The sequence below is a fragment of the Arvicola amphibius genome, chromosome 9, assembly GCF_903992535.2.
Source record: "Arvicola amphibius chromosome 9, mArvAmp1.2, whole genome shotgun sequence".
Lineage (NCBI taxonomy): Eukaryota > Metazoa > Chordata > Mammalia > Rodentia > Cricetidae > Arvicola > Arvicola amphibius.
The window spans coordinates 2,877,633-2,887,450 of NC_052055.2; the positions used below are offsets into that span (position 1 = coordinate 2,877,633).

The following is a 9,818-nucleotide window of genomic DNA, read 5'->3' on the forward strand; positions in this document are numbered from 1 at the left end:
CCTCCCTCCCCCTCCCTCCCTCCCTCCCTCCCTTCCCCCTTCTCTCTCTGTCTCTCTGTCTGTCTCTCTGTCTCTCTCTCTCTCTCTCTCTGTCTCTCTCTCTCTCTCTCTCTCTCTCTCTCTCTCTCTCTCTCTCTCTCTCTCTCTCTCCCTCAATCTCAGCCCTGCCAGAGTGTGCACAGAGCAGAGGCTAGGCGGGTGGGGTGATAATTAACCGGGTGCAGAGAGCGCCCGGGGAAGGTGGAGCTGGCGCCCAGCCTGTGTGAGCGGTGACTCACCAGCTGGAAGAGAACCTGGGTACGCTGTGGTATACTTTGAACAGCAACAAATATTTGGCTTGAGTCATGTGTGGATGTTTACGGATTATCTCGAAGGAAAGCTGGAGCCGTGACAATTCCTAAATAGGGGAAGACAGGTTGACAAGTAGTAAAAGCAAGGAATCGGAATAAGGTCCGCCCACCCATCAGCTTTGTTGCTAAGGTTCTGTATTGATTTCTGACTCAGAGGGTGGGGCAGCGTGCAACCAATTGTTCAGAAGAAGCCTGCCATTGTGGGACCCAGAGTGTGCTCCTGGGTGGTCTCAGGAGGGGGCAAATTACTGCAAGCGTGGTGGTGCCTTTTCCCTCCTGGGAACCACTTCTGCAAGCCAAGGCTGAGCCCTCCCATCTTCCCCCTCCCTTCCCATCCTTTCCCTCCGTCTCCTCCCTGCCCCTCGCCTCTTCAGGCCTTCAAAGATGGTAATTGCAGATTAAGGGGAAACCAAGGGCTAATCTGATAATTTATCAAATATTCATTATAGATGTCCTTACAAATTGATTTCCAGGCTGTAAGGATGGCTCAGTGGGTAAGACTTGGCACCCATTGCAACCTGAGTCCCATCCTTGGAATTGGTTTAATTTTTTGTTTTTAAGCCTGGAGCGGTGGTGCACACCTTTAATCCCAGCACTCGGGAGGCAGAGGCAGGCAGATATCTGTGAGTTTGAGGCCAGCCTGGTCTACAAAGTGAGTTCCAAGATAGAAAGACCCTGTTTCAATAAACTAATTAATTAAGTGTAATAAAAATGAAAACAACAAAATCTATTTCCTCAAATGTATTCTAAATGTAACTCAGTTAAACAGTGATACCAAGCCATGTTAAAATATAAATATACCCAGAATTTGCCATTGTTCATAACCGAATTCCAGCTGGAGAAATGCATGTTCTTCTATATTAACATTACAAGTGAGGTAAATTTTGGAGGAAATTGCAGAATCAGAAGATAACCCTGTTGCAGTCCTTCATGGGGGAGGGGTGGGTAGTGGTTATTGTTAGGAATAATCTTAAAACGAGCATCTCTGCCCACACAAATGATTTCAATCAGACGGGGCGGGGGGAAAGTATGGCAGGGAAAGAGGGGGGCACTCAAAACCCAAAGACCACGCGTCCTTTTTCTCAGCAGCCTAAATAGCCTGTGGGAGTGGTCCTGATCCTCCCCAAGGAGGGGTCAGCACTTGGTGGGCTTTTCCGGAGGTGGAGTCTGGACCAAGGCAACTCCCAGGCCAGGGCCTGGGGTGATGCTTCGAACCAAATATCCCAGGGGGAGGGGTCTTGAGATGGAGCTTTCTGCTCCATTGGCGCCCAGAGGATGAATGCCAGGGGCTGGGGTGATGCTTCCAATCTTTTATCAGCAGATGATTGTTTGCCGTGCTGAGATCAGCCCATCACCACCGGAGAAGTTTTAGCGTAATTAACAAGGTGCCTGAATGGTATGCACCTTCAGAACCACCTAAAAACAAACAAGTCTCGCCCTCAGTGAAGCGTGCTGGGGAAACGCTGAACCTGAGCCACGTCCAAGCATGAACTGTAATTTCTGATCTAGAGAGAGGAGGAAAGGGGAGGTCCGAGTCAGAGAGGGTCTTACAAGACAGGAGACAGTCAAAGTTGACATTTCAGGGAGACAGGCTTACCCCAAGTCAGTGGGGGAAGAGGAAAATACAGAGGGGACTCCCCCAGTTTAGACAGGATTGAGAGACACTGTAAGAGATTTAGCAACCAAATGCGTGAACAGACCAGCTGGACCCAGACTCTGCATCTCCAAGTCTGATGTCGGACGCTCTTCAGATCTCTGACTCCTTTCAGTTTTGTTGACTGCAACACACTCTTTTTCTGGGGCTGGTTCCACTCTGTGAGCAGCTCTCCTCGGCATCTCCTCCCACAACTCCGGCATCTCCAACATCTTAGGTTCTCCAAGGCAATCCAGGCTTCACCTGCAGAGCTTCACGCAATGGTCTCTCTAGGTCTCCGTGCAGGGACACCCCGGATATAGTCTATTTTAATTCAAGTTAATGAGCATTTAATTATCCAACTTCTACAGTGTAAAAACTCTGTTTTTGCCAGATTGCCAGAATCTAGTTGATACCTGAAAAATATTTGTCTGGTACTGAGATATTCTTTTTTAGATGAATAGAGAATTTATTTAACATCTAAATGTATTTTAGGCAAAGAAAATTAATTTCTTTCAGATACTAATTAACTGCAGATAATGCTAGGAAAGATGATAGATGGGGCTCACAGATGATGTGGCCTCTCCCAGGTAAAACTGTTAGTGTTGCCCTTGAGCTGTCCCAGGCTTTTGCCACCACCAGACTCCACACATCAGGGTGGTTCCTTTGCTGAGAGCCTCTTTAATCTGCATTCAGACTGCTTTTAAAAAGAAAATCTTCAGCTAATGCCGCCTCATGTCCAGACCCAAGAAGTCTTGAGACTGAGTTCAAAATTCTTGGTGTCTCCTGAGGTTCGTTCCCTGAGCCTTGTGTCTTCATCTCCTCTTGCCCTTTGGACACTTTTATAATTAATGAGTCATCTGGTCTAGAACTTTGCCCGAGTCCTGGCCGTCTTCAGTGAGGTGGGAGCTGTGGTTTCTGTTTTGTTTGTAGGGGCCGAAGACACTGCTGTCTCTTCCTCCGGTTCCTGAACGCTGCCTCTCTAAAAGGTGAGGAGAGGCACTTTCCCGGTTGCTTCCTTTTTAGCTCTCCCAGGCTAGCTTACAGCTCTCCATAGATTTCTCTGGAATACAACTTGGAGCAGAGGTCTCAAAGCTCACACTGAGAGCTTTCAGAGCTGACCAAAGTTGTTGCAAGTTGTTAGTGGTTTAGCTGATCCCGGGTGACAGGGACCCCAGTGAATGGCTGCCAGTGTCTGTTCAAGGTGTTCTCCATCATGGCAGAGAAGCCAGGGGAACAGGACAGCCTGACCATCTGGCCACACTGCATCCACAGTCAAGAAGCAGAGAGAGGTGCATGAATGTACATTCTCCAGTAAGATATTCTTTAGTACTTGGGCAGTGCCTGGGCAGCTGGAACGGGCATATGCCCACACCATGTGTATGGAGAGAAACTCCTTCAGCGGGAAGAAGTGGTGTTTGTGAAGGCATGAGAAGAAATTGCCAGTATGTCATGTCCGTACCTGGGTGTGGGGACTGGAAAGGCTGAAGCAAATTAACCTTCTACCTTGAGGTCATCCAGGTCCCCTGGCAGGGGATGTTACAGGTTAGTGAGGGGATACTGTTTAGTTTCTGCTTCAGAACCTCAGACTGACTTTCAGCGATAATAAGAATGCCCTAAGATTTCTGGAAGGAAATTAATAATAAATCAGTACTTGATGGTAGAAGTTGGAGCATCATTCATTCTGCACTATTTATTGAACATATTTGGTATTGAGTTCTCTTCTGGGGTGGGGTAGGGTATAGTTTAGTCAGTACAGTGATTGCTTGCCAGCATGAGACCATGAGTTCAGCCCTCAGAGCCCCTCACACGCGTAGTCACACGTGTATTCCCCATGCTTGAGAGGCAGAGGCGGTAGATCCTGGGTATGTGGTGGCAGCCAGCCTAACTGGTGGTGGTACTCAGATCCCAGGGAGAGATTCTGTTCAAAAACAAAAGAGCAAAAGCAAAACAATTTCAATAGCGCCCAAGGTATGACCCCCACAAACATTTTGCACAATCTCGCTCTGTCTCCCTCCTTCCTGGTTCTGAGTTCTCTACACTAAGCAAAACAGTCATGTGCCTGTTATCAAGACCTTAGATACCAATAGGAACAGGCAGAAAATAAATACCCCATGTCTGGTAGAGAAAGAACACTAAGTCTGGGTAACATTGAAAAGGGGTGACCAGAAGTGTATGCTTAAAAAAAATAGATAAGGTCATTGTGGATGTCACAGAGAAGGTGATATTTGAGCCACTTAGTGAAGGAGGGCGTAGAAGGTACCTCAAGGACATCTAGAGTGTCCCAGAGAGAGGGAACAGAAGATCAGACCCTGGTGGCTAGAGTAGGGTAAGGAAAACAGACAGACAGAGCAGCAGTAATCAGGCTCCCCTCTGAGTGAGAACACACCTCACACACACCCTTGGTCTCACAGATGACATTTTCTCAAGATGTTCTCTCTTCTATAGCGTGAAGCGGGTGGAGGTGCCATTTCTTCCTTTCTTATGAACTTAAAAAAGGATTTATAATTTGATGTTTATATGTGAGTGCCCACATGTCTATATGTGCAGCTTGAGTATGCCTGGTACTCAAGGAGCCTGGAAGAGGGTGCCATATCCCTGGAACTGGAGTTATAGGTGGTTTTAAGCAACCTGATGTGGGTGCTGGGGATCACATTCAGGTCCCCTGCAAGTGCTCTTGCCTACTGAGTCTCTCCAGTCCCCTCGTGACTTTTTTTTTATTTCTCTTTGCTTTAAGGGCTGTTTTATCTCAGTAAGCTGCTATTTTCCTGCCCTGGCTTTACAGACACAATATGCCTTTTCCCCTAATAAGATGGGAGCCATTTGTCTTCTGTTGGCGAGCCCAGGCAGAATTCCGCCATGTCAACAACAAGTGGGAGGTTGAGCCTTATCTCTGGGTCAAGACACAAGAGCCAGCAGAAAAAGCAAAGCTCAAGGTGGAAGGATAAAGGAAGGGAGTGAACTCCAAGACAAAACAGCCCATGAAAACACCAGGGATGGAGGCCAGAGATGCTGGACCACTTAAAAATGGTTGCTTCTATTTCTCCTTCATGGTTTCCCATTCATTCTCTTGTGTTGGGGAGAAGGGGAAGGCAAAGCCTGTGGTAGGAAGCCTAACAGCACGGTGGGGATGCTGTGCTCCTTCCGGATGCTCCGCCAGTGGAATCTGTCAGATCTGAAGCTGGGGTTGGGGAGCCAGCTGTACCACGGGGACCCCCTGCTCAGCTGAACATCTGATTAAATATAGGGAACTATGATGTTTCCTTTCTGCCTATAGAGGCTGGCACAAGCTGTTCTTTGATGTGAAATTAAATCTATTCAGATTGGCAGGCTCTCTGCGAGAAGGGTCACGCTGTCTTTCTGTCTGCCTGCTCTATAATCCTAGTATCCCACAGTTTTCCCAGCCTGTCAGCTCATTTTCTTTTCACATCCACAATTTAATAGCCTGAATCCTGGTTCTGCATGCTCGAGGTCACCAGTGCCCTCTGGGTGGTTCAAAAGATGCCCTGGACATGGCTTGTCAGTTGCCGCCTCCCTCCCAGCCATGGTTTCTTCTTCTCTGTCTATAGCTGTCTCTTCCTAACCTCTGCCCTTGCTCCAGTCTAAGCACATACACAGTCCTCTCTATTCCCTGCTCACCTCCAGTGAGCTAGGGACTGGTCCATGAATACTAAAATATCCATCCACTGTCGTGTATCACCCTCTGCTTCTCACACCTTGGGAGGTACAGGGCTGCATCATTAAGGCAATGGGCAGGAGCTAGGGGATTGCTGTCAGGGCTGGAAATGAACCCCAGTCCTGTAGAAGATCACTCCACTCTTAACTTCAGAGCCAACTCTCCAGCCCTTGCAGCATCTTTCCAAACAACACGTTCTCTCCTAGCAGGAGGATGTAGGCAGTGCCTTGGCAACGGTAGAGGATGGATAGCCAATGGCTGGCTCTATCGCTGGAGCTTCATGACAACTTTGCTGAAGAAATGGGTCGTTCCTTGATCCAGCAAGTGTTTAAAAAGTCTACAGTGCCAAATGTGGTACTGCACACCTCGGGGAGTGGGGGGGGGGGCAGAACCAACGGGCTCTTTCTGGTCTACTAGAGCATTCTCGCCGGCGGAGGCTGCATCGTGAGAACTGGTTTCACTCGTCTCAAACTGGCAGGGCCCACAGGTGTGGGCCCCATTCTGTCTTGACTACAGGTCGGGGAGTTGGAACTTCTGCTCTCTCAAGGTTATTGTCTACAGGCGTGGCTAATATCCAGACCCGGAATTTCAGGTATTAAGAAGTACGTCTGTTTCTAACTCAAACAAAAGTCTAAGGATCCAACTGGGTTCCTACTCTCTTAGGGAGTTAATGATTCCACCCAGGGAGTGGTTTTCTACAGAATGTTTTGGTCTAGGGTATGAGTGTTACTTGTCTTGTTCTGGCAACAGGATGTTTAACTAAGAATCTTCCTTGTATCGTGTTAATGCAGTTTTTATTTTACTCCTGCCTGTTAGGGTCAGGGTATGTGAACAAAATGGAAATGAAACACAGGTGAATCTCAGTCTTCACTGGAGCTCCCTCCCGTTACTACCCCGTGTTTCTGTCTCTTACCACTCTTGTATCTATGTTCCTTTTGCCCAATAATTCTAATCCTCACGCTCCTACCCTGGAACGTACGAACCCGCTGCAACTAGGAGCCCAGCAGTAGTCACCCCAAAAAGGACAACAAACAAAAAAATTCACTCTGTGCCACTTGCTGTGCTTGCTGGAGGAAATAGGGAGCCAGCAAAGACAGAGAGCCCTGTACTTGTGGGGCTTGCATTTCGGTGATGGACATAGCAATCAGGGAAAAAGCAGGGGGGAAATGCATGGGATATGTGAAGCAATGCAGTAATACATGCAGGCCAGGAGGCTGAGAAGCAGGAAAGAGGCACAGGGAGTTCCCCGGAGAAGGGTCCGATTTCAGATGAAGGGGGGGCAGGAGGTGCGGGAGTAGCTGGTGCTGCTGCTGGAAGCCCATAGCAAAGCTAACCCTGGAGGATGAGACAGCTGGGGTGCGGAACAGAAAAGCCATTGCTACAAAGAGAACAAAACTGGCCATACTGAGAAAGTTCAGTTGCTAAGGGTGGAATGGGGGACCGGAGTGAGTGCTTCAGGTGTCCTTCATGGTTTCCTTAGTGAGGAAGAGAGTTGGGGTTTTGTTCAGTTTACTTTAAAAGGGGGCTTCTTGCTGCTCTTGCAGAGGACTGATTTTGGGAGGCTCACAATTACCTATAATTCTAGTACCAGTGGACCGGATGGCATCTTCAAGACCCGATGGCACCAGGGGACCCGATGGCACCTTCAGGACCCGATGGCACCAGGGGACCCGATGGCACCTCCAGGACCCGATGGCACCTCCAGGACCCGATGGCACCAGGGGACCCGATGGCACCTCCAGGACCCGATGGCACCAGGGGACCCGATGGCATCTCCAGGACCCGATGGCACCAGGGGACCCGATGGCACCTTCAGGACCCGATGGCACCAGGGGACCCGATGGCACCAGGGGACCCGATGGCACCTCCAGGACCCGATGGCACCAGGGGACCCGATGGCACCAGGGGACCCGATGGCACCAGGGGACCCGATGGCACCTTCAGGACCCGATGGCACCAGGGGACCCGATGGCACCAGGGGACCCAATGGCACCAGGGGACCCGATGGCATCTTCAGGACCCGATGGCACCAGGGGACCCGATGGCACCAGGGGACCCGATGGCACCAGGGGACCCGATGGCACCCCCAGGCCTCCACAGGCACTTTCACTCACATACAGCATAGACACACACATAATTCTAAATAAAAATTATTTTTTTTAAGGAACCCCATTACTTCACTTAACAATGGCCTTCTTCCTTCTGCCCCATTCTTGTCTGTAAGAGGATGCGTATTTCAGATACAGTCAGGTTGGACACTTACAGCAGGAAACAAAACTCTGACATTCAGTCTGCTAGTACCCTGCACCGTCCCGTAAATTCCTGCCTGGCAAAGGGAGCGCGACAGCTACGAACCTTAACCAGGCACAGCTGTTCCAAATACATTCACGTGGGGTTGGGGATTTAGCTCAGTGGTAGAGTGCTTGCCTAGCAAGCGCAAGGCCCTGGGTTCGGTTCAGAAAAAAAAAAAAAAAAAAAAAGACAAAATAACCAAATACATTCACGTGAAGCAAGCCAGTCGTGAATGTTGGCAGTGACGTCAGAAGACCTGAACTGGCGGTGTGGTTGGCCCACAAGCTGTTGTCTTTATCAACAAGGGTTGAGATTTAAAGAGCTGATAGGATACTGTGGGAGGTGACTGGTGTTCAAGGGCATTCAAGGTTGCAAAGCCAGTTTGTCCTTTAGTAATTCAGATGCCCTTCAAGGTGAGATGGCAGTGTGTGTGTGTGTGTGTGTGTGTGTGTGTACATGTGTGTGCATGTGTGCCTGTGTGTGTGTATGCCTGTGTGTGTGTGCGTGCGTGTTCTTTGAGAATTTTCTATGTGCACACAATGCATTTTGATCATATCTACTTCTACCCCAACCCCAGTCCAGCCCATTTCCCTCCCAACTTCATATTCTTCTGGTTTTTTTTCAATAAAGGGTAAGAGCGTGTGAACGCAGATACCTGAGGTGACAGAGGCATCGGGTTCCTGGAGCAGGAGTTACAGGTGGCTGTGAACAGCCTATCACGGGTGCTGTGAACTACACCTGGGTCTTCTGTAAGACCAGCAATGTGCCATAACGGAGCATCCTTCCAGCCCCTCTCTTCCTCCTCCTCCTCCTCCTCCCCCTCCTCCTCCTCGTTCTTCTCCAAGACTCTATGAGCCCAGCTAGTGTTGCCTGTCTGTCCACAAATCCGGGGCCCTCCACTGAAAAATGGACAATCCCCTGTGAAAAATTGTGGGGCAGGGGGTTAACCTGGAACCCCAGGCATACCAGGCAAGCACCTGACACAAACCACACTTAGGCCTTTGCGGTTTGCATTCTCTACCTCAAATGGCAGCAAGGGTCACATGGTAGAAAGTATGAATGGGTTAGATGAAGAGGAAACACACCTCAAGGAGAGGTGCCCCAGTTTGCACTGGGCTGGGCTGATGAACTCCATGGCCGAAGCAACCTGGGGAGGAATGGGTTTATTCAGCTCTCACGTCTACGTCGTCGTTTGTCATTGAGGGACATCAGGACAGGAAGAACCTGGAGGCAGGAACTGGAGCAGAGGCCAGGAACGAACACTGCTTCCTGGCTCGCTCCTCATGGCTTGCTCATTTTGCTTTGTATACAGCCCAGGACCCCCTGGCCACAGGCACACCCACAGTGGGCTGGGCCCTTCCACATCAGTTATAACTGCCCACATGCCAATCTGATGGAGACATTTCTCAGTTGAGGTTCCCTCTTCTCAGATGACTCTAACCTACATGAAACTGACCCAAAAAAGCTACAGACACACGAGGTTGGTCATTTCTTGATTTCACTCCTCACCTCTCAGAATCTAGACTTATCCACAGAGGCATTAGCAGGGATCCTCTCAAATACCCAAATGGTGAAGTCCTGACCATCTTTACAAGTCTTCTTCTCGGGGCTTCTCATTCAGTGGTTCCTGTGGCTCTGGAGGCCAAAGGGATGAAAGGTGAACATGGGCCGAGACCCCGCTATGGGCCTGGCAGACATGGTCCCCAGCTGGTTAACTGGGGAAAGAACTGAGAGTGACAGGTCCATTCGTGCGAACCCACATAGATGGTTTCACTGACACTGGAACCTGGTAGGGGACATTTATACAAATCCAGTCTGGTGCTGCCAGGAAACAGGCTACAGGGCTTGCCCATCCAACTCCGTGACA

General features: G+C 49.5%; 1 protein-coding gene across 1 annotated transcript; it reads left to right on the forward strand.

The window, feature by feature from the left end:
- The first annotated feature begins 2,861 nt into the window (after positions 1-2,861).
- Positions 2,862-7,826, forward strand: LOC119823531 (collagen alpha-1(II) chain-like). Its single transcript, XM_042055781.1, has 3 exons — positions 2,862-2,972; positions 6,147-6,251; positions 7,251-7,826. The coding sequence occupies exon 3, from the start codon at positions 7,278-7,280 to the stop codon at positions 7,782-7,784; it is 507 nt and encodes a 168-aa protein (XP_041911715.1). The 5' UTR covers positions 2,862-2,972; positions 6,147-6,251; positions 7,251-7,277; the 3' UTR covers positions 7,785-7,826.
- The last annotated feature ends 1,992 nt before the right edge of the window (positions 7,827-9,818 follow it).